General features: G+C 37.9%; 1 protein-coding gene across 2 annotated transcripts; it reads left to right on the top strand.

Annotated features, from left to right (window-relative positions):
• Positions 1-231: 231 nt before the first annotated feature.
• kifap3a (kinesin-associated protein 3a) lies at positions 232-22,729 on the top strand. 2 transcript variants are annotated; one of them, XM_067384107.1, is made up of 20 exons: positions 232-401; positions 761-892; positions 1,002-1,147; positions 1,254-1,312; positions 1,469-1,610; positions 2,565-2,664; positions 3,050-3,174; positions 3,377-3,475; positions 4,143-4,321; positions 5,169-5,331; positions 10,159-10,259; positions 12,220-12,328; positions 12,405-12,517; positions 12,639-12,804; positions 12,911-13,036; positions 13,134-13,232; positions 13,325-13,410; positions 14,550-14,736; positions 16,156-16,249; positions 21,313-22,729. In XM_067384107.1, the coding sequence occupies exons 1-20, from the start codon at positions 370-372 to the stop codon at positions 21,422-21,424; spliced, it is 2,370 nt and encodes a 789-aa protein (XP_067240208.1). In that variant the 5' UTR covers positions 232-369; the 3' UTR covers positions 21,425-22,729. The 2 variants fall into 2 exon arrangements, with proteins under 2 accessions (XP_067240208.1, XP_067240209.1); XM_067384108.1 differs by having other exon boundaries at positions 21,267-21,401.
• The last annotated feature ends 3,117 nt before the right edge of the window (positions 22,730-25,846 follow it).

Raw genomic sequence — 25,846 nt, 5'->3', positions numbered from 1 at the left:
TGTAAATGGTAAGATTTAATGGTTAATGGTAAGAATTAATACATTAAGCGAGATTTCTCAAGTTTTCTCACATACTCAATGCGTTCAGGAAAGGACACCTCCATCTGACTACATTAAAAACAAATCAAAATCTAGCATGAACATGAAGCTCATTTCAACATACCTCCACATATACAGGTGGCGCTAGAGGTTCTTACGCCTATTTCTACTTCGTCGCTCGTTCACGAAAAGAGTACACACCCATAGCAACACAAACATCAGCATCCTGTCAGAACTGAAACGATGAAGCAGTCCAAACATTAGATACACGTCAAAACATCTGACGGAAATCAACAGCACAGGTCTATTTACCTTAATATACGGATAGCAATGCAAGCGGACGACGCCAGATATTTAAAACGGTGAGTGTTTGTGTGATGTGCACGCGAGCTCTGCCTGGTACAGTCATTAGCTGATACAAGCTTGAGCATAACACAACATAAAACACCATATGTGCCTGTAAATGTTGTTTTCTATAAATGTAATATGGATTTTGGCTGTATATTTTGCGTTTAATTTACCACGATATTTTCATTTTACTCCGAGTCCAAGGTGTGAATGATACTATGGTACTATCATGGAATATATCTGGAAAAACACTAGTTTTTACTAGTAAATATTATGGTACTACTGTTAGCATCATAAGCTATAGATTACAAACAAGATGTAAATATACATAAGATAATCAATAATCTGTATTGTTGTAATATTTTGTGTTCAGGAAATATAAGGGTGGTAGTTTAGATGTCCACCCCACAGAAAAAGCCCTCGTTGTCCAGTATGAAGTGGAAGCCACGATCCTGGGCGAGATGGGAGACCCAATGCTAGGAGAACGCAAGGAGTGCCAGAAGATGTAAGATCATTCATGTATATGGAGTGCAGTGATCGTGATATTTGGCAAATTCATTGTGTTTATAACCGTGGTAGAATTTCATAATAATTATTTCCTCTTACGTTTGCAGAATTCGTTTGAAAAGCCTGAATTCCAACACAGACATTGCGTCTTTAGCACGGAAGGTAGTGGAGGAATGTAGACTGATTTCCGCTTCCAGACTTCCGGAGGTGGAACAGTTATTGTTCTACCTGCAGAACCGCAAGAAATCTGCCGGTAAGAGATGAATACTTGGGTAAAAATATTATAAATAATGCTTTAGTGCTTTAGATACTGATTCTTTATTATTATTATTATTATTATTATTATTTTGTTTACTCAGAAAAGAAAGAGAAGAAACAGATCAAGCCAAGAGACCTGACTCCTTTTGAAGGCATGGAGGTATAGCTGAAATGAAGATGCATTTGTTTTCATTATGTTTGTGTCACTCCTGTTATCTTGACACGTAATAGTTTTTCTTTCTTTTTTTAATACATTTTGGTTGAAGATTAATTTTTGACTCAACTAATGCCGTATCTTACATTTTGTGTCTTGTAGCTGGATGAGGAGGCCAACATTAATAGCATAGATGACTATGTTGAGCTCCTGTATGAGGACATCCCTGAGAAGATTAGAGGAGCTACACTCATCCTCCACTTGGCCCGTAACCCTGACAACCTGGAGGAGTTGCTGCAGAATGGTGCGACATGCACCGGAATGACTCATTTTTACACATTTTAGGGTTTTATCTTTAAACCTTCCACAATAGCCTTACATTTAGTGTTCAAATGCATTTACATTACCATGTAGTTATACAATTTTCCACTGCCTTGGAACAAAGGTTTGATTTGCTCTCATGTAAGACTGTATCATTAATGGATGGAAATGAAAATACTGTCAACTCATGTTGTTCTAAACCCGTATGACTCATCAAATCAGCATATGAGAATGATTTCTGAAGGATCATGTGACTCTGAAGTCTGGAGTAATGGCTGCTGAAAATTCATCACAGTAATAAATTACATTATAATATGTAGTAAAATAGAAAACATCTAAATTGTAACAGTATCTCACAATATTACTGTTTTTACTATATTATAAGTCATTTGATTATTAAATTATAATTTAATTTGATTATAATTAAATGCAGCCTTGGTGAACATAAGAGACTTCTTTCAAAACCATTAAAAAAATCTTACGGACACCAAATTTTTGAACGGTAGTGTAAATTTCATACAGTATAATATTTCACACTAAACTTAATGTCATTCATAGTAAACAGGAGTAAGACAGGATAAAAAACAGGATCCATTTGGCAAAAAGGTCTTTGCCATCTCTGATAGCTTTCTCATGTGTCTGATCTCTTTACCCTATTTGTCTTTATTAATATTTGTAGTACTACAGCCTGTTTTCTGTCACTTTCCTCCAAATATTTGCCCTTTAGCATCTACCATAGTGCCCTTTGAGATTACCCACAATGCATTTTTTTCCTTCACAAGTGTGTTTTCTTTTCCCAGTAGTCCTTACAGACCAGAACATACTCTCTATATTCAAAAGCAGTCACATATTTCAAGCTGTTGTCACTTTGTATTCACAACATGTGTTCTTTTCATGAGCAATGAAAGCATTTAGTGTTTTGTCTGTTCTCCCGCAGAGACAGCTCTGGGCGCGCTGGCCCGGGTCCTGAGGGAAGACTGGAAGCAGAGTGTCGATTTGGCAACCACCATCATCTACGTCTTCTTCTGCTTCTCCAGGTACGCAAGCTACACATCTGCAGGCTCTAGCCAAGACTCACTATTCAGTTTGATGAGTGTTGTGCACAGAGCTGAGATGCAGCATTGTGCCATGAGGAGAACATATTTTCTTTCTTGAGAATCATAATACTAAATACTCCTATCATAATATGACACATCATCTGCTGTCAGAACTCATATGAAAAGCGAGGCCCTAGGTAAATGTGAAAGCTAGAATAGATCTTGAATCTCTGCCCTTCCGATGTTATTATGCTGAAGTCCGCAATGGTTTGGTTAACATTCATCATACTCTTGGTGAGCGACTGTGTTTGACATGGGTTGAGGCTTTATTTTGGCATAGTTGGATACATGGCGAAGGTTAGACAAACAAGCTTTTTATCTCCAGTTTCTCCCAGTTCCACGGCCTGATCACTCACTACAAGATCGGCGCGCTGTGCATGAGCATAATTGAGCATGAGCTGAAGCGCTATGACCTATGGCAGGACGAACTGCAGAAGAAAAAGAAGGCTGATATCCTTTCCATGTAGTGTGTGTCTGTGTGTGTGTGTGTGGGGTCGTAGGTGAAAGGGTGACTGGATGTCAGAAAAAGGGCAAAGGTAAAGTCAAGCCAAGGGTCAGGGGGCATGGGTGTTATGTTTTAATTAAAATCTTGCCCTTTAATTACTGCTCTGAACACAAGGGTTTAATAGAAAAGGTCCTTGACTTTTTGAACGGGATGATGACCCAGACAATCAGAACCTGAAGAAGGAGTACGAGAAAGCCCTGAAGAAATACCATGGATTGCTGACCAAGCAGGAACAACTTTTGAGAGGTAGAAGACATTATTGCCCACATATCCACAAAATTTTGCATCTTAAAGATGTTTTGTCTAGTCAGGCTCAGATGGAAATTTTGGCTGATACTTACTGATGTTATGGCTGAAGATTTAAATATGTACTCTTTTATACAATATTAAAATCAGTGTTTTTATAGGTGTTGTGTGTAATTTTCAGACCAATGGAAGACAAGGAAATCATTTTGAAAATAATAATTTTACAATTCTGTTGATACAGAAATTTCACACTACTAAAGAAATACTCACTTTAAAGGGTTAGTTAACCCAAAAATGAACTTTCTGTCATTAATTACTGACCCTCATGTCGTTCCACACCCGTAAGACCTTCGTTCATCTTCGGAACATAAATTAAGATATTTTTGATGAAATCCAAGAGGTTTTTCATTCTCAATAGAAAGCAATGTAATTTCCACATTCAAGGTCCAGAAAAGTAGAAAAAACATCACTAGTCAATGTGACTACAGTGGTTCGACCTTAATGTTTTGAAGCGATTAATGGATTGTTGCTGAATTAAAGTGTTAATTTCCTTTTAAAAAAAATCTTGTTTGAACTGAAAAATAAGCGCTGTATTTCTTACAATATTTACTAATAAAGATTTAAAGATGGTTGATCATGCCAAGCGGTTGTGTTTCTATGTCATCAGTGGCTCTGTACCTGCTGCTGAATCTTTCTGAGGACACCCGCACAGAGTTGAAGATGAGGAACAAGAACATTGTCCACCTTTTAGTGAAAACGCTGGACAGAGACAGTGAGGAGCTACTGGTGCTGGTGGTGTCCTTCCTCAAGAAGCTCAGTATCTTCTTAGAGAATAAAAATGACATGGTGAGCAATACTTTTAATACTTTTATCCAAAGACTCACTTATTTTGTTAACTTTTGGAGTATGCTTGTGCCCTTGATGCCCTAAAAGCTTACCAGCATGGACTAATAAGCCACAAAACTCCTGTTTTGATTTCATGGGGTGTTTAAATGCTGTGCTCAACCAAAAGGTTGCAGGATCAAACTCCACAAGACTACACCACCTCAAGTTGTTACTTTCTTATTATTACTCTCTCCTTCCTAAATCAGCCACACCTGTTCTCATAACTTGTTACTTATATAGTGTTCTGTACTACTTGAAGAGTTTAGCTGCACTGTTTAGTCGACCACTTATCCCACACTTCCTCCACCTGTAACCAATCACACACTTAACCCTAGAATGAAGGTTATTTTGGCAATCATTTATTTGGATTCATTAATCAGCTAATCTTGTAAATTAAACGCATTTGTCACATTTGTCAAGGCAGCCGAGCAAAGATTGTTACAACTTTGACAAATGCTATACAATAACACATTCTCGTATGATTAATTGAACACTTCGATCCATTGATGACGGTTGCACAATCGTACCCACGTTGTTTGAAACTGACTGTGAATGTAAGGTTGTGGATGTAGGCAGTAATTAACATTGAAGGCTTGATTTGAAAACTGGTTCCAGGCTGCGAACAGTGGCTTTAATGGGAATCACATTTCTGCTGGGCTGTCCGTCTGTGGCTGTGTTTGACCACAGCTGGAGCGGGCAGATGTGTTAACAAGCAAAGCCACAGGCACATGACCAAGAGAACTGACTGACTGACCTTAAAACAGCCTCTGACAACACTCCATCACAATCATCTCTCTCTCTTTGATAGGCTGAGGTAGATACAGTAGAGAAGCTGGCGAAACTGGTGCCCTGTGAACATGAAGATCTGTTGAACGTCACTCTTCGCCTCCTCCTTAATCTCTCCTTTGACACCGGCCTTCGCAGCAAGATGGTGGAGGTGGACCTTCTGCCCAGACTCACTGCATTGCTAGGTAAGATTCCTGCAAGTCTTTTAGATGTACACATTTTATTTTATTTTATTTTATCAAAATTAGCCATTTTGCTGTGGCGCCCAGGGAGCGATTAAGGGTTCGGTGCCTTGCTTAAGGGCACCTCAGTTATTTCCTCCCGGTATTGAGAATTGAACTCGCAACCTTCGGGTTACCAGTCTGACTCTTAACTATTAAGGCCGGAACACACCAACCGATGCCGACGAACTAGTGGTGACGAAAGCATACTGTTGGGTTGGCTCACATCGGCAGCGTCAGTGTCCAAAGTTGGCCTGACAAACCAAACCAACGCTCGACAGCTGACGGCCAAGTAGCACGTCAGTTCTGCACCTGCGTGAGATGAAATGCCTTTCCGAACCAGCAGGTGGCAGTATCTGAACAGCCAATCAGAATGATCAGATTGCTCTGACGCCGATTCAACATTTCGAATCAGTCGAAAAAAAGGCGACGAGGACCAACTTCAGCCGACGGTGCGGAACACACTGAGAAAACTTAGTCGGCCGACGAACAAAAACTGCCAGACAGCCGACTGTCGGCTTGGTGTGTTCCGGGCTTTAGGCCACAACTGCCCCTGCTATCTAGTTATATAAAATAAATAGATAGTAGAGAGACAAAATTGAAGCTAAAAACAAATGTTAATGAAAACTATGTTAATGAAATAATAAAATTATTGACATTTGATTTAGTTATTTTATTAAAAAATTTTATTATTATTTTATATATACGAATAGTAGAGAGAGGACTGGTCAAGAAGGGAAGAAATGGGTAATTATATTAGGAAATTTTGCACTCCGGATTCAAACCCATGTTGGTTCTTGGGCCTATTTTATCACTTGGTTATGATTTCAAATTATCTTCCAGACAAATTAATTGCCCATTTGACAGATTTGTAGAAGCCGAGTTACAACCATTGAGACAGCAGAAGTCATGGTCAGTCTACCAGTTGTTTATATTGTGTTTAAGGATGCAAGTGTTTCTCAGCCTCATAAAGCAGTTACAGCCTGGCTCTGTCCTGTCTTTCAAAGAACACTTCCTGAGATGAAACAAAACACGATTCGTGCATGAACTTCATATACAGGCATGGTTGCCTTTGGCACCAACAATGTGTTTTTTTGCAAGCCCTCAGGGGGGTGTCATGTGTCCCATGCAATTAAAGTAATATATTTGTTAAAAAAACAGCTTCAGTTCTAAAGTAAATGTTGTTCTTCCAGCACGAGGGAAGTCCACATTTAGCAGCTTATGGAGATTTTCTCTCTCCGTCAGACACATACAACTACTCATTCTTTATGACCACTTTAGACTGGCTGCCAACATCTAATGGTTCTTTTCACTAGTGTGGATGATATAATGTTTTTGTAAGTTTTTTTTTTTTTTTGAAGAAGGTGTGTGTAACGTCTGCTTTTATCTGGTCTGCTTTGTAAGAATTTGACGTCCAGTCCTGTCAGAATATTGCAGATGCCTCATGAATCTTCAGAGTGCACCGAGTAAAGCTCCTATCTGCTCCTCCCAGAAAACGCTTTTTGAGGGTCATGGCCTTCCTGATAAGATGAAAGAACTTCGTTGATAATTTATTTTAAAACCAGAACCCACTAATCGACAACTCATTCCACACTGCAAAAAATGATTTTCTTTTGTCTTGTTTTGCAGTACAAATATCTAAACATTCTTAAATCAAGCTACATTTACTCGAGAAGCAAAATTACTTAAGATCTTGTCCTGTTTTCTAACAAAAAACAAAACAAAATCAAAATGGTAAGAAAAATAAACTTAATTCACTTTTCTTTTTTTTATACCATTTGCAGATATTTTTCTTGTTTTAAGCAAAAACTCACTTATTATCTCATGTAATTTTGGTTCTTAAAGTTAATAAGTATGTAAGAGTTTTTAATGTTAAATTACATTCTCCTAACTTTTTGTTCATTGACTAATATTAGTATGCCATTCATAGGTTTATCTCCCCAAAAAGTGTAAACAATGAGCCTCCCAGGCACCATCTATCTATCTATCTATCTATCTATCTATCTATCTATCTATCTATCTATCTATCTATCTATCTATCTATCTATCTATCTATCTATCTATCTATCTATCTATCTATCTATCTATCTATCTATCTATCTATCTATCTATCTATCTATCTATCTATCTATCTGTCTATCTGTCTATCTGTCTATCTGTCTATCTGTCTATATCTATCTGTCTATATCTATCTGTCTATCTGTCTATATCTATCTGTCTATATCTATCTGTCTATCTATCTATCTATCTATCTATCTATCTATCTATCTATCTATCTATCTATCTATCTATCTATCTATCTATCTATCTATCTGTCTATCTGTCTATCTGTCTATCTCAACCAATAGCGAGAGTTTTGGGCGTAGCTAATGTAGCAGGCTGAGCCATCTCTTCAAAGATTAAACAAATCATGAACACGTGCTGATATTTAGTGAAATGGTCCCCTCTAGAGTTAATTTCTCTAGTGAAGTAACATGCTGTGGACACTAAATGACTTGCCTGAGGTAAATGTATGCTACGTGAGATGATATTCTCAAGCTGTGTTATTGATGTCTTTCTGCGTTTGAAAGACCGGTTGAGAGATTACACATAAACATATCTATGCATAGATTGTCTGTCCTTTGTCTTCTGCACTTTTTCCTGTTGTGGAGGTTAACAAACAGAGGTGCATTACCATGCGCGCCCCCTTCTGGACTGGAGTGTTGACCAACTATAGCCTGACTTCATTCATCGACCCGTGACATCCATACCTTGACGGTTTGGTATGAGTACATTAACTGTTACACCCTTTATATAATAAATATATATATTTAATACAAATATATAATACATACCCCTAGTGTATATATGATATATCAACCTAACTAATCAGTTGTTTGATGACTGGTTGACCATCTTGACCCATCCTACTGTTTACCATTAGTGTCTGTGCTCAATGTCTTGATCAACTCTGAAGGACATGGGCATTTAGGGTTGTATTGGTCGCCTGAAGGCCTGGCTGCCGTGGCTTTTATGGCAGTTGGGTGTTTTAAATCTTACTGGGGTGTAATTGAAGTTTAGCTCTCCTGCTCTCCCACTAAATGCACCCTGAACAGGATAATGAATTTTTAATGGGCTTTTTTCTCCCAGGCTCCAGGGCTGTTTTGAACATTTTTACAGGCCCTTCTCCTCCATCCTCATAAAGGATCCCCCGTTTTCCTCTCCCAACGTGCAGGCCGAGGCGTTAACTCAGGGTGTGCGTGTGTGTGTTTGCGCTTGACCTCTGAGTGTGCGCTAGAGCTCGTTTGTACGCTCGTGTGTGTCTTTCACTAATGAGAAGCATATGTTGGGCCAATCGTGGCGCTAGCGGTGCAGAGCAGCTTGGCTTGAAGTTATTAATGGCAGTAAAATTTATGCTTCCTCCTTTTTTTTCCCCAATTAAATGGAGAAGCCCTTCTCTTTTCAGGGGTCTCTGGGAGCACATCTGGCTCCAATAGGCTGAGATAACCTTGCCTAAAGGGTCCGTGGCCGGCTCCGACCCGTCCCCACCCCCTCTTCCCTCTCTTGGGGTCTGTGTCTGTCTGTTTGATTAAGTCGGAGGCTTAGGTTCTTACCAGGTCCAGGTTTTGGTCTGCTTTGTAAAGGAAAATTGTGCTTTCTCAGGGTCAGAATCACTCTGATCTGAAATACAGACTTACAAATCTTTTAAAAAAAAATGCAGATATTAACAAAGTTATTCTTGCAGATTTGCTTTCATTATATATACACTACCATTAAAAAGTTTAAGGTTGGTAAAATTTTTGATGTTTTTGAAAGAAGTCTCACCAAGGCTGCATTTATTTGATAAAAATACAATAAAAGTAATATTGTGAAATATTATTACATTTATTACAAATGACTGTTTTCTATTTTAATATGTATTTACATGTAATATATTTTAAATGTAATTAATTCCTGTGATGGCAAAGTTAACATTTTCAGCAGCCATTACTCCAGTCTTCAGTGTCACATGATCCTTCAGAAATCATTCTGAGCCTGGTTTCTTCCAAGGATTTTTTTTTTCTCTCCATTCTGTCACCTGATGCAGTTTGGGTTTCTTGCCACTGTCTCTAGCTTGCTTAGTTGGGGACACCTAATATTCAACTATATTATTGATTTGACTGCACTGACACTATTGATGATAACTGAACGAAGCTGGACGATGACATCACTGTTTTCTGTAGAACTGTTTTATAGATTCAATGAATTAATTTAATAATTGTTGATCTTTACAACAGAACTGAATCAACACTGAACTGACATCAGCTGAACAATGACACTATTTTCTTTTAGAAATGAATGAATTATGAAATGAATTATGTTTGCATCATTGAATCATTTTCCTGTTATCACTGTAAAGCTGCTTTTAAAAGAATCTGTATTGTATAAAGTGCTATATAAATAAAGGTGACTTGATTTTTGATCAATTTAATGCATCCTTGCTGAATTAAACTTAGTTTCTTTCAGAAATAAAAAACTGACCCCAAACGTTTGAACACTTGTGTAGGTCTGCAGTAATGGCCAAAAAAAGTCTATGGTTGTGTAATTCCACACTTTAGTTCTTTATGACATGAATCTGTGAATCTTGAACACAAATTCTGGCATGATCCACTAAATATTGTGATACTTGTGACTCAGAAATCAAATACTCCAGAAAGCATTATCAGTATCCTGCTGCTAACCCTATTAAAGAAAGAGGTGTAATTCTGGCTACCTTGAATACTCAAGAGTGCGTGTCTGTCCATTCATGGCTTGTGTGTATTTGTGTTTCAGGAGACGAAGCGCAGAGACAGATCGCCATGTGCATTCTGTACCACATCAGCATGGACGATCGTTTCAAGTCCATGTTTGCCTACACGGACTGCATTCCACAGGTGAGAGTCAGCCTGCATTAGCATGAGCTTATAGCAGGGGACAGGAGAGCTCTATAACCACTCTCTCACACCGTGTCTACACTGTTGTTCCACTTCAGAAATGGAACAGAGCATCAGTTTACTCTCTGTAACACATTGTGATGCTTCGCATTCAGTGTAGACAGTACTGCTGCTTTCCAGACCAGGAAAAGTAATGGAAATTTCGATAACACTTTAGGTTAGGGTCCAATTCTCACTATTAACTAGTTGCTTATTAGCATGCATATTATTAGGATATTGGCTGTTTATTAGTACCTATAAAGCACACATAAATGCCTTATTCTTCTTCATGACCATATTGTAAAACCCTAATCCTACCCAATACCTAAACAAAACATAATAGTGAGAACTGGACCATAAACTAAAGTGTGTCTTAAATTTCTTTATTAAATGAAGGTTTGTCTTCTTATTTTCACATCTAAAAATAGGTTAGAATTTGCTCTTTGGAAGTGCAATATTTAATTATTTTAATTTTTAATCTTTGTCCATTGATCACAAATAATTGGAAAAGTCATGAAAATTCATTTGTCAAAAGGTGTGAGAACCCTGTACAATAGAGAGCTTTTCCTTCTGTCACTTTCACCCTTGACTTTGTAATAGAAGGCTGCTTTGTATTCATTACTATGTATTGTGAAAAAGCTTTAAACAAATCGATTACTTTTTCAAAGTTAAAGCAGGTTACTGAAACAGGTTAGAGATTAGTTATCATTCAGTTATACAGAATAATCAACCAATATTAAAATTTAAGTAAATAGGAAATAGAAGGACCCTTCATTGACAAATTGGGTGACTAGAGAGATGGTAATATGGTGGCTGCAGGCTGGGGGTTACCAAGGTTTTGGTGGGGTGACTGGATGTTGCATGTGAAAGCAGGGCAGGTGCCAGTAAGTCTAGCCACAGTGATTTAGGCTGCAGGGCGGCTGCTATGTGATACTCAGTATGGGACTGTATGCTTTGCATACTCACCGCTGCCTCCTCACGGACCAAGCTTTCTCTCCGGGCCTCCTGCTTATCGTTAACGTCAGGGGGCGATGTTGACAACCCTTGACCACTTCAACCCAGGCCTGGACTTCTGCCCAGTCCCCTTCCCCCCTACACTCCCTTCCTGGACCCCTACCGTCCCCTTAGGTAGCAGAGTCCGGTCCTCTGTTCCGCCCGGGGTGTGGTGATGTTACCCAAGCTAATGCAGAGTGACATGTAAGGTTTGTGTCTAAAGTTAGGATCCGCTTGAGAAAATCAGGAACCCCTGGACGTCTGGGAGACTTACAAATTGGGTGCGGGAGTTTGGAAAAATGTTTCAGGTCTGTCAGCTTTTTTGTGGGACAAAGGCGGGTTTGATTAAAGTTCTAGGTGGGTCAGGACTTCTAGCCGTTCGCTGACTTTGTTGAGTTGGATCTTTTAGGAAAGAAGGGCACACTTGGGCTTGAAGCTTTGAAGTGGGTAATGAGGTAACTGGACTGAAACTTGCTAACTGTCTTGGATGATTGTGATGTCTGCAAACAAAATATTTCTCTTTACCATCTGAACACGAGCAAAGTTAGTATTAGGTTTAATGTATAAAATAAGTACTTTTTTAAAAAGAAATTAATACTTTTATTCAGCAAGCATGCATTAAATTGATCAGTAAAGTAACTGTAAAGACATTTATAATGTTACAAAAGATTTCTATTTCAAATAAAGTTCTTTTGAAATTTATAATCATCAGTGAATCCTGAAACCTCTGCTTTCAAATAAATGTGCTATTGTTAACATGCTTACTGGCACAACAAGTTGATTCCTATGAAGTATCTTCCATTTAGATTAGTCTTAGACAGTAGACATAACTAACTAGGTTGGATACTGGAACAACCAGACTCCATCGTAACCCCCTACAAATGCTATGACTGTTTTTCTGGTATGTTTATGGTGTATTGTTTGGCAGGTAATGAAGATGCTGTTTGATTGTGGTGAGGAGAGGATTGATGCTGAGCTCATTTCCTTCTGCATTAACCTGGCTGCAAACAAAAGGAATGCCCAGATTATGTGTGAAGGTAAGAATACATACGAATGCACAACCAAAAACCGCAAAGAGCAGACTTCGTGCTTACGTTCATGTTTATTTTCAAGGCAATGGTCTGAAGATGCTGATGAAGAGATCACTGAAACTAAAGGACCCTTTAATGATGAAGATGATCCGAAATATATCTCAGCATGATGGACCATCTAAAAATCTTTTCATTGTGAGTGTCAGAGAAAAAGAGAATATACTCAACCATACTAATGACATTTGCTAAGTTTGTTGTAGAGACGGTTATTGATGTTAACTCAATTGAAAATTAATAAGCATGTGATCTGTTTGAGGACTATGTTGGAGACCTGGCGGCTCAGATCGGACTAAAGGAAGAAGAGGAGTTTGTGATTGAGTGCTTGGGCACTCTTTCCAATCTTACCATTCCTGATCTTGATTGGGAACTTGTGCTAAAGGAGTACAACCTGGTGCCTTATCTCAAAGACCACCTCAAACCAGGTCTATGTCAATCTACTTTACTTTTCTGCATCACAACGAAAAATACATGAGGATATTGGTTTCAAGATCTTGAGATATGTGACATCCCCTTATTTACTTCCTGAAGGCTCTGCAGAGGATGACCTCATTCTGGAGGTGGTGATTATGATTGGCACGGTCTCCATGGATGACTCCTGTGCTGTAATGTTGGCCAAATCCGGCATCATTCCTGCTCTAATAGAACTACTGAATGGTAGGAAACATTTTAAGTGCCTGTTTCAAAAGTTTTTTTGTGACATATGTTTGTGGAAGTAGAAAAATGGTAATCTCTTTCTTCTTTCCATCTTCAGCCCAGCAAGAAGATGATGAGTTTGTCTGTCAGATTGTGTACGTCTTTTACCAAATGGTATTTCACCAGGCCACTCGAGATGTCATTATAAAAGAAACCCGTATCCTTCATCTTGTAAAGCCTGATGATGATGGTGTTGTTCAGTCAACAGGTTTCTCTTTCAGTTTTTCTCTTTGACTGTTATCTTATCAGAGGCTCCAGCATATCTTATTGACCTAATGCACGACAAAAATGCAGAAATACGCAAAGTGTGTGACAATACATTGGACATTATTGCTGTGAGTATGAATCTGCTTTACCTTAAGCTGGTGGTCTGATGTTTTTGCTTTAGATTTGGTCCAAGCTTTTTGGCACCTCTTTTGAGCAAGTCAAGAGGGAAATCGTTGAATAGAATGTCAATTTGACACTACTTAGTAAAACCAGCACTTCATTGTTAAAGATAAATATGGCACATACGGTTTGTAGTCAGGGTCAGTTGACATGAAAGACTATTAGGTGAACACCATTGCTAGTGGGTTAAATGTATAAGCTGTTCTGAAGCTGCTCTGTCACATGTGATCTGTTGCAGGCCTCAGATTAATGTAATTAGGGCTGGTCTTGAGGCCAAGGGAAGTGTTCCATACATATGATCGGAAAGGGCCATTAAAGCAATGAGCCACATCAAAGAGAGAGGAGAAGACGCCTGCTTAGTGTCACTTAGTTGCTGAATACCACATATTTACATACACGCGATACAAATATGTTTCTGTGATGAATATTGTTGAAGTTTTTCTTATTTTGTCTTTTTGTACCCAAGCTTTTTGCCTTTGTAGCAGTGGTTTTTAACCCAGACCAGTAAAGTCATTCATAATTCATTTTTACATGTTATTTCTGGATACGCTTAAAGATTTTTTTTCACCACATTTATTTATGAAACACCCAAACCTGCCCCAGATCCAAATGTTCTGTAACGTCATGAGCTCAGCTACTTTAAGATTGATTAGCCAGGGTATCAGACCACATTCATTGCTCTGATTGGCCATGGGAGTGCAGCATGTGGTGCCTTTAATGCTTAACAATGATGAATTTGTGACCTAGCAAAAAGTGTCACTGTGCATGCCGGTGGGGCCGGACCGGTGACAATGAGGCCTGTTTGAGGCCTGTCCCTCAGGTGGCCACCAAAACCCCAGGCCTTCCACCCCGTGTGGGTATGATTAATCAGAGGGCTGGGTTGCTTAGCTTAGCTATTTCCACCAACCTCAAAGAGGTTTTATTACGCTCAGTCCCTGTAGAGTTAAAATAAACAGCTACCATGTTATCCATCTGCCAAGCAACACAGCACACCTGATTCCTCCTACATCGTCAGTATGGCACACGCAGCGAGGCAATACAGGCAGAGCCTTTCTGTGTCCTGCGCTAATGCTGTCTCTGTCTGTAGGAATATGATGTGGAGTGGGGCAAGAAGATCCAGAGTGAGAAGTTCCGCTGGCATAACTCTCAGTGGCTGGAGATGGTGGAGAACCGGCAAATGGATGAGGCAGAGCCTTTCATGTATGGAGACGATGGAGAACCTTTCCTCCAAAATGGTGACATCCTGGAACGGCCTGACCTCTTCTACAGTGCAGGTTATATTGGGCAGAGATTTTAAGAAATATAGCTGCATTTAAAGCTGCTGTCCACGATTTTTGTCCCTCTAGCGGTTAATAAACAGAACTGCACGCGTCTTGCGGAGGAACATTCTAGCCGGATCTACTTTTCTATGGCGGGTCACGCAGTTACTGTGATATTCTGCGGCGAGTCCTACCAGTCTGGTCTGAAATAGTCCAAATATAAACACTTATTATAAGTGTACCATAATGATTCAGGATAAGACAAAAACACTGTTTGGAAAATGGATTCATGTTGTATATTCTCATTATATAATTTTTGTAAATTTTTAACACAAAAAAAGTTGCGGACTGCAGTTTTAAGTAGTAGTTGTTATAAATAGGTTGTTTTAATTTTTGAAACCATTCAGTGGTTTGGGGTCAGTAAGATTTTTCTTATTCAGCATTAAAAAGATCAAAATTGACAGTAAAGACAAAAGATATTTATTTAAAGTAAATGCTGGTTTCCACAAAAATATTAAGCAGCACAATTTTTTTCAACATTGATTACAGTAAGAAATGTTTCTTGAGCAACAAATTAGCATATTAGAATGATTTCTGAAGGATCATGTGACACTGAAGACTAAAATAATGATGCTGAAAATTCCACTTTACCATCACAGGAATAAGTTACTTTTTGAAATATATTAAAAACATACTTTTATTCACTCTTTATTTTTTTTTTTTTATAATAATGTTAATAATTATAAATTAATTATAATTTATCATTATAAATAATTATATATTTATTATAAAATATATTTTTTAATTCTAATTTATTTAGAATTTTAATAATAACTGCAGATGACTATTTTGGAATTGGAATAATTGTGATTTATCTTTGTATTTTCACAAAAGTGCCAGTAACGCTTTTCACACTGCGCTTAACCCCGGGTTATTGTTCTTCTAAACACCACTTTTAACCCTGGGTAAAGGAACTTTTCACACTTAAAAAAAAAGTTAGCACAGTAAATTCATTTGAGAAGAAAAATTTCAAATACTGTCAGAAAACGTGACAATTTGAGTGAAGAAGAGACTGTTTCATTCTTACCTTTTTTATAGTCCGAAATTTCCATTCAGTATAAACTCGATAGTACAGGATGTGCAATGCTAAAGCTATTTAAATGGGTTGCGTTGCTGCGTTTATCCAATCAATGACACTGACACTGAAAATATGCAAATAAGAATGTTAACCCAGGGTTTAGGAATGTACAATGTAAAACATCAGTTTATGAATAGCCAGGATTAATTGTTAACCCTGGGTACATTATGAGCAGTGTGTAACATGAAGCAAGATAACCCAGGATTCCCTTTTCCCAGGGTTTAGAATGACTCTGGGTTAACTATTTTAAGTGTGAAAAGCCCTAATGATAATCGGTTTCTCTTTGATTCCTGCAGATGGAATAATCCCAGCAGATGGTGCCATTAGTCCCGAGTTCTTCACAGACTTCCAGAATGGAGACCTGTTAGGACCACAGGGTTTCCCCAGCAGGTACATTTAAATATGATGAATAAGACTGGCTGCTGCGGATCTGTTGGTTTTGTTATTTCTGCATCACACACACACACACACACACACACACACACACACACACACACACACACACACACACACACACACACACACACACACACACACACACACACACACACACACACACACACACATCCTTGTCTGCCAGTTCTGTTGCTTTTAGCAGGGAAGGGCCCAAAAGTACTGTGTCAAAGGGTCCTACGGCATCCCAGCAGGCCGCAGCACTCCTCCAACAGTAATATACCCTCAGCTTTGAGAGTAAACACAGCTCCCTCTATTCAGCTTTTTCCAAATCTGCTTCAGTTGCCATATACCTACTGTTTAGGGGTTTCAGAAAAGCGCTTATGTGATGACTTGATGCAATGATTTATGGTGTGGGCCACTTTGTGTTATGGGATTGTGCAAAATATCTGAGCTCTTTTCCAAATATTTAAATCATTGATCGCAGAGGGGATTTTTTGATATGGGGCCATTAATGATAATTCAGTGACCCCTTTAAATGATTAAACAAACTTCTCATTTAGGATCGTTTGTCTTTACTCATAAGTTGCCAAAAAACAAAAAGAAAAGAAATGAATCCAACAACAGAGAGAGCTCTCTAATTTATACATCAGTCTGTGCGAAAAAGGTGCTTGTCTTGAAGTCAGAAGAGGCGCTGAAAAATAAGAAGCAAGTGAATACGAGTGGTAGGGGAGCGGCAGAGGAAGCCATGTTTTTTTTCACAACTCTTTGTAAGCGATACCTGTAGAATACACTGAGAGTGCACAGGGAATTGGGCGGCCTGAAAGTGTGGTTTTCATTTTGTCCGTGTGGTGTTAGAGATCCAGGTTAACACAATAATGAAATCCAGCCTCAGTTCCCCTGCGCCGCGCCAGGAGCCAGACACACTGGGAACGGCTCTTTTAAAAGCCCTTTAATAGAATCACTTTTATTTATAGAATAGCACAGAGCAATCTTTCATTTAGCACATAAAAATGCTTAGTTATTCCAGATTCTTGGCTGCATTTGCTTGAAAAAAGGGGGTTCCTCATTTTGAATGTTATGATTAGACAAAAATCACATTAAGGTAATTAATAAAATATTTTAAAGTCAAAATGACTTCAAAGCAGTCAAGTGCAACAGTTTTATCTGAACTCATAAATGTTATTTAGAGTATAAAACATGATTGTCTGGACTAACCTGGAAATGTACGGTGGCCTCAAAATAATGGTGGCCTCTTAATCCACGCAAAAATGTTTACATATCTGTGCGTTAGAAAGTGTTGAACCAAGTGGTATTTATTTATTTGACTTTCTTTGGATACTTTCTGTTGGCAGACGTTATGTAACATGTCCACAGTTAATGTGATGAACTACACCTGTGGTTACTCTGCTGGGACACCTGTGTGAACTTGAGGGGAACTGACTTCATATATTCACTAATAGAGACCAGTTGGTTTAAAGTAAAAGAACAAATGGCTAAATAATTAAAGTCAGCTCTGAGAAAACATCTAGCATCATTGGTTTGCAGATAACACTTGGTTTGATAAACTACTGTTCAAATTTTGGGGTCAATTTTTTATTTTTATTTTTTCTGTGAAAGAAGTTAATACTTTTATTCAGCAAGGAGCGATACATTTATCAAAAGTGATATTTATAATGTTACAAAAGTTTTCATTTGAACTTTCTATTCCTCAAAGAATCCTAAGAAAAAAATAGAATCCCATAAAAATGAGCTCAACATTTTTCAACTTGGATAATATTGATAAATGTTTCTTAAGCATCAAATCAGCATATACTGATTTCTGAAGGATCATGTGACACTGAAGACTGGAGTAATGGCTGCTGAAAAATCAGCCTTATCATCACAGGAATACGTTACTTTTAAAATATATTCAAATAGAACTGTTATTTTATATTGTAATAATGTTTTCTATCAAATAATTGCAGCCTTCGTGAGCACAAGAGATTTTTAAAAACAATGAAAAGTCATACTGATCCCAAACTTTTGAACAGTAGAGTATGTTGTGTTTAATGCAATGAAATTCATATATTTCTAAGTGTGGCTTAAGTTTTGTCATTATTTGTTATTCGCTTGCATCATTTCAAATAATTTAAAAAATAATTTATGGGGCTTTACACTTTTTTATTTATTTATTTTTTTTTTTGGTAACTCATTTAACTTCATGGAAAAGTGCATCTTTTATCCTTTTGTGTTTCATAAAAGAAAGTCAAATAAATTTGGAATGCCATGAGGGTGAGTAAATTTAACAGAATAATCATTTTTGGGCACTGGTAACATTGTCTTTTTCCTGTTTAGAGGTTTCCGGGTGTTTTTTACAGGATCTCACCTCGGTGTTAACTCTCTGGGGCCCCTGGGGCCAGACATGGGGATCTTTTTCCAGCCTTAGATCTTCAGATTATCACCAAGTGCACTGTGTTTGTGGCCCTCGAGTGTAAAGGGTCAACGGCTGTGTTTCATAAGAAAGTACAAGGATAAACAGTATCTCCATCTCAAATGATTTGGTTTAGATGAAATGATTAGACAAATTGGGGAAAAAAAGGTTGGTTTGAGTCATTTGTAACACCATTCTTTGCAAAACCTTACAGAAAATGCAATTTTTTCTGCTTTCCTGGAAAAGATGACAGCATTCCTTTTGGGAAGAATGATTTACTGCGAGAATGATCATAACACACATACACACACACACACACACATACTTTTTTGGCGTGTCTCTTAGCTGGACACTCTTTGGATTGATCATCTGACCTATAAGACATTATCCTTGCCTATAAGACATATGCCTTATCCTTCCAATCAACCCTTTTCATTTGAACTTGCTCTGTTAGTTATAAGCTCTGGTTTCACCCAAACTCTTTGACATCTAGTTTTTTCTCTTCAAGCCTTTTAACAAAGTCTGAAATTTCCCCAGACAACAGTGGTGTCCCTCAGAGTATAAAGACAGGCTTGATGCCCGGAAAGGGCGGATGTTCAGGGAGTTAAGAGGGTAACGCATGTAACCGATTGCTGGAAGTTTTTAGTCTAAAAACAACACAGCATTATGGGAGCTGGAAGGGACAAAACAAACAACCCATGTTTTAAGAGGACAGGCCAGAAATGGGTGGGTGTTGTTAATTAAGAGGCAGATTGTACTGGTCCATTCCAGTTGACATAATCCCATTTGTGATTTGTGAACACTCCTTGTGTTCATAACATAACGTAACGTAACATAATGTAACGTAACGTATAACATAACATAACATAACATAACATAACATAACATAACATAACATAACATAACATAACATAACATAACATAACATATAATTGAATATAATGTGACATGATCCCATTGGTTTGGAAGCCCATTTCTGCCAAAGACAAAAAAAAGTCGACATTATGACATAAATCAAAATTATGTCATACCAAGTCAAATTGAAATTGAAATTATAGGATTAAAAACTTACTTAAACCCCTGGTTTTTAAGACGAGGCTTAAGCTAGTCCTAGATTAAAATACATGTTTGAGTTTTGTTTTTTGTTTTTTTATGATTTATTTCTTAATTTTAAATGTTTTACAAACAATGTCACAAAAAAGGATGACATTGACAGAGTTACAATACAGATACCAAAACAAAACAAGGAAAAAGAGAAAAAAAAAAAAATATATATAATTATATATATATATATATATATATATATATATATATATATATATATATATATATATATATATATATATATATATATATATATATATATATATATATATATATTATATTTGTGACGAGAATGAGAAATGTACACAAGCAGGCGTACAGAAAAAGATATGCAAGTAAACCTGTTTAATTACATCCCAGAGCAAATCAGATCAAAAGATTCCAGATGGTTACAAACTATACAACCAGAGAGTATGAATATTTACAGGGAAGGGTTAATCACACCGAATCCATCTGAAGAGTTTTAACATGTGCAAGAAAAGGCTTATGTTTGAGTTGTTTTAACTGAAAGCAGCTTGCACTGACATATCTTAAAATATGCCATTGTTTTGTCTCAAGATGCACACCAGTAATGATTTTTTTCTAGGGTACATTTATAAATGCTACTTAAATATCCTAATTGAACTAAGGCCTAATCCTGGTTTAGGCTAAACCCTGTCTGTGAAATTGGGCTAAATGTTGAAATTATGAGATTACATTTTTTTAAATTATGACTTAAAAGTCAAAATCGTGACATACTAATTTGAAATTACGATAGTTGAAATTGACTTTCATAAATCGTAATTGAAAGTGATAGTTCACCCAAAAATGAAAGTTGTTGTCATTTACTCACCCTCAAGTTGTTCCAAACCTGTATGAGTTTCTTTCTTCTGTTAAACACAAAAATAGATATTTTGAAGAATGTTGGTAACTAAACATTTTCTGTCCCCAATAGACTTCCATAGTATTCTTTTCTCCATACTATGGAAGTCAGTGTTTGGATACATTCCTCAAAATATCTTCTCGTACAGGTTTGGTACAACTTGAGGGTGAGTAAATAAATGATGACAGAATTTTCAGTTTTGGGTACACTATCCCTTTAAGTCATAATTATGACCTCTTAATCTTTTTTTTTTTTTTTTTTTTGACGTAATTTTTACTTTAATTATTACTTATCTTACTAATCTCATAATGACTGTCATAATATGAGGATTTTCTTTCCAGAGGATTATTTTTTTTCCCTTATATGGGCTTCCATACACTGGCCATTTGCCTTAAGAAATTAATATAATTCTACTGGTTTAAAAATCAAATAGTTAATTTATGAATACTCCTCCAGGTTGGAATAATTAGTAAGCAGTTCTAATCCCTTTGCTCTTTTTTGCAGACTCAGAGCGCCATCTAGTGTTGCTTATAACCTTTTATCTAACATATATACAAGTAATTGCCTAATAAAATGCACATTAACATGATTTATGTTAGCTTTTTGTGATTAACCTGAAATCTCATGTATTTCAGCAGTTATATGACTGGCTGACAGATGGCTGTCTCTCTTTTCCGCCAGTTCTTTGACAGACGGATATGGACAGACGGGTGTGACTCCAGCACGTCCTGCCACGGCTTACGGCTTTCGGCCTGATGAGCAGTTTTATTACGGTTACACAGCGTCACGGTAGGAGAGTGTCAGGGAAGCCCTCTGAAGCCCTTCGTAAACTCTGAAAACCAATTAAATGGATCTCAAATGATGTTAGTTAGGTATGGTCTCTTTATCATTTCAAATGAAAGCAACACTACTGATTTTCTTCATTGTCAGATTCTCTTTCTATATTTATTACATTCCATGTGAAACTCTGAAGTCTGAATGTGTTTTTAAGCAGAATGTTCTCAATGAAGCTTTGATTTTGGGCTAGATCATGTAGTTTCAGTGTATGCTTTAGCCTACTTGTCAACACTGAAGAAACTAATGGCACCACATTGCCTTTTCTGTGCAATATATCAAAAGTAGGCGTTCAGTTGCATGCTATTTCAGTAGTGTAGGTGAGTTGCGTTTTGAGGGTTGAAAACACCTACTCTTTATACATTATAACAATCATGTCAGTTTAACTGCATGATAGTGGTTCAGATTTAGGTTTCTGGAAACAAAATATTGTGAAGCTTCAGCTTATCTCATGTATTAATAGTTAATAGTCAATCATTGTTGTTCATTATAGGATTTATAGGATCAGTTTTGCATGTTTACATAAAGCGACTGACTGTAAGGGTCATTTTAAAGATTGTGGTGCCCCCTTGTGGACTCGCCTATGAAATTACGTATTATTTTCAAATACATTACATACACAACTGCTGTCTTTAAATACTCTACAAGCACAGTGCCCATGGTAACAACATCATTTTGCAGTCTTAATATCTTCAGTACTCACTAATGTGATTGTGCGAAACAATGTTGCCTGTTACTTTGCCTTTGATACTGTAGCACAAATATTACAACACATCTTTGCTTTTTAATGGTGCACTGCTAACAACTTCTTATGTATTTTGTAATGTAGAACTCAAGTGTTCTTTTAAAATAATACTGGTCTCTTGATGTGCATTTTAGTATTTATGAAACTCTGTTTCATTGGTGCCTGGGGATTGTCTTAATTACTGTTTTATATAAAATGTCTTTTTATTTAATGTGGTGCAATATGAAATACATAAACTGATGTTCAAAGCTTTCCTTGTGTTTACTTTGATAGAAATCTTTTGCATCTTTTAGAGTTTTAGAACAGCAGAAGCTCAGCTAATGTCTTGTTTACTCTCAATTGATTGTGATAAAATGCCATACGTCCCATACATATTTAATCATTCACTCCCATCATACCAACATTCCTTTAAAGGGTGGTTATGCTTATTCAAAGATGTATTGATGGACTGTATTATTGTTTATGTGGATCTCCAATAGATAGCCAAGTGCCCAGAGCAGAATCTGTAGTAGTGACTGTATCCATATATACACACATGTGGCAAATCTATTTGTTTCACTTAATACAGATTCATGGCATCAAACTGCACTGTACTGTAGATATGTCACAGATTCCATGTCAGACAAACCTGTCAAACCTGCATTGCGGGTCCAAAGTAAACAGTCAGTCCTGGTTCATGGCAAGCTCTGTCACAGCTTTGGGTAAATGTACAAGATCCTGAATGTTGTGAATGTGTCATCTGAAGGTTGAAAACCACCTTGTGGAAATGGCATGTTCCTTCCTAAAGGATTCCTCATAAAGTTACACAAAGGACACTAACTCCCAAACACAATATTTATGTTACAATTTATATTTCATATATTATTCAAATGCTAACATAGCAATTCATTTGTACATATTAGCTTAAAACAATATTGAAATAAGGTTATCTATATTACATTCTTAAAACATTCTATGTTACATTAAAATAGTCCTTATTAGATAGAGACATATTGTATCCTCTTTAACTTTAAACAACATATACTACCATTCAAAATTTGGGGGTTGGTAATTTTTTTTTTTTAAATGTAATGTTAATTTTCTGAAATATTATTACAAATTAAAATAAATGTTTGCTATTTTAGTATATTTAATAATATATTGTAATTTTTAACAGTATAATAACTTTAATATTTAAGTGGAAAAATGCATTTTTTCGGGATTCTTTGATGAATTGAAAATTGAATAGAATAGCATTTATTTAAGCTAGAATTTTTATAAATGTTGTTAATGTCACTTTTCAGTTGAGCATATAGGACTTGATAGTACAATCCCTTAGAATAATTGGCACTTTGTTGACATCTTGAGTGGAGAGAAGGGGTAATCACTTCACTGGGGTCATCAGGTGGGCACCCTCCTTCCTCGGTGTTTCATTGATTGGCCCACGACACCTCCAAAGGGCTCAACAGCGACACTTGGCATCCCAGGTGCGCTCCCCTCTGCTTTTACCCCTCTAGGTCATTTTGCGGCCCAATTAGTATCCTTTCTTTTTAGCCACAGCCAGTTGCTACTTCGTTCAGCAGCTTCTGATATCAACCTTATGGCTTGTCGTAAGGCCTGTCCTCTGACTCCAAACCCCTTCAATAGCCTGGTTGTTGCTATGGCTACAAAGCCTCTGCACCCAACCTCCACGGGAAGCAACTGGGTTCGCCAGCCCCGTTGTACTGCTTCAGCTGCTAGGTCAGAGTACTTCAGCCTTTTGCGTTCATTTGCTTCACCAATTGTAGCCTCCCAAGGCACAGTTAATTCCACTATGAACAGGGATTTTTGTGAGGTTGACCATAGTATCAGGTCTGGCCTGAGGTTAGTTGTAATTATCTCAGGTGGAAAACGGAGCTTCTGGTCCAGATCAACCTGCATTTTCCAGTCCCGAGCGGTGTCTAGCAGGGTTGTTTCCATTTTTGTTGTTGATTTAACTGAAAGCTGACCTGCTCTTACAAAGGCGGTGGTTTTTAAGGATCCAGGCTTTGGAGGTGGGAGGGCATTGGTGGTGGTTCTCCTTCCTTCCAGAACAATCGCCAGTTGTCTCAGAACCTGATTGTGCCTCCAGGTGTACCGCCCTTGGGAAAGACTAGTTTTGCATCCAACGAGGATATGCCTTAGCGACGCTGGTGTTTGACAGAGAGGACATAATGGATCTTCTCCAGTCCACTGATTTAGATTCTTGGGTGTGGGGAGAACATCATAAGTGGCTCTGATGATAAAGCTCAACCTGCTTCCTTCCATCTCCCAAATATCCTTCCAGGTGAGCTTACGTTGCTCCAGATTTTCCCAGTTAGTCCACTGTCCCTGCTTGGACTGCGAGACTGCCTTCGTGCATCTTACTGCCTGCTCTTGCTGTCGGATCTCAGCTATTATTAGTTTTCTCCGCTGGCCAGATGTTGCTTTGTACCATTTAGGTCGGCTTGTGCCAAGTCCAAAACCCCCTCTTCCCTGCTGCACCTGTCCTACAATGTCTCCATGCCTGAGAGTGGATTTTGCTTGCTGTATGGCCTCAGTCGGGGTCCACTTTCTCCCAGTTGCCAATTTGGGAGCAGCCGCTTGTATTACAGCATCTTGAGACTCGGTCAAGGTCATGTCCAGTCTCACTTTGGTGCATTTATACACTTCAGTGAGGCTAGAGACAGGCAGTTCCAGGGCACTTCTCCCATACAGGCCAATGTTACTGAGGCATCGCGGGAGTCCAAGCCACTTCTTGATATAAGAACTGACTGTTCTTTCCATCTTCTCAATTTTGTTAATGGGGACCTCATAGATTGTTAGAGGCCACATTAAACGAGGGAGCAATCCGAACTGCAGGCACCAGAGTTTCAGCTTGCCAGGAAGCAAGGTTTTATTTATGCTGGCCAGACCTTTGATGGTTTCTTCTCTCAGTTGGTCACTCTGATCTGAGTCCTTGAGGCTTGCATTGTACCACCGCCCTAAGCTCTTAACGGGCATCTCCAACACCGTTGGAATAGGCGTTTCATCAATGAAAAATCTTTGGTCTACCAGTTTCCCACCGACAATGGATATGCTTCTAGATTTACTGGGTTTTAATTTCATGCGTGCCCATGTTATGTTATCATGAAGCTTTGCCAGTAGACGTTTGGTACATGCAATGGTTGAAGTCAGGGTGGTCATGTCATCCATGTAGGCACGAATAGGAGGAAGACGCTGTCCAGACTGCAGACGTTCTCCTCCTACTACCCATTTGGAAGCTCGAATGATTAATTCCATTGCCATGGTAAAGGCTAGAGGGGAGATTGTACACCCTGCCATTATTCCCACTTCCAGTGATTGCCATGATGTTGTATACTCTGTTGTTGTAAGGCAGAATTGCAGATCTTTGAAGTAATTTCTGACCAGATGTATAATGGTCGTTGGCAACTGGAAGAACTCAAAGGCTGTCCAAAGGAGAGAATGGGGGACGGATCCGAAAGCATTGGCCAAGTCGAGGAATAAGACATGCAGATCTCTTCCTTCCCTTTTTGCAGTCTGGATTTGATGCCAAATCATACTAGTATGTTCTAAGCATCCAGAGAAACCTGGTATACCAGCTTTCTGTATTGATATGTCAATGAAATTGTTCTGTTTCAGGTATGTTGTCATCCTTTG

Source organism: Chanodichthys erythropterus, chromosome 4, assembly GCF_024489055.1.
Source record: "Chanodichthys erythropterus isolate Z2021 chromosome 4, ASM2448905v1, whole genome shotgun sequence".
Classification (NCBI taxonomy): domain Eukaryota; kingdom Metazoa; phylum Chordata; class Actinopteri; order Cypriniformes; family Xenocyprididae; genus Chanodichthys; species Chanodichthys erythropterus.
Note: the sequence above shows the minus strand (reverse complement) of the source record. Positions and strands in the feature narration are given on the sequence as shown.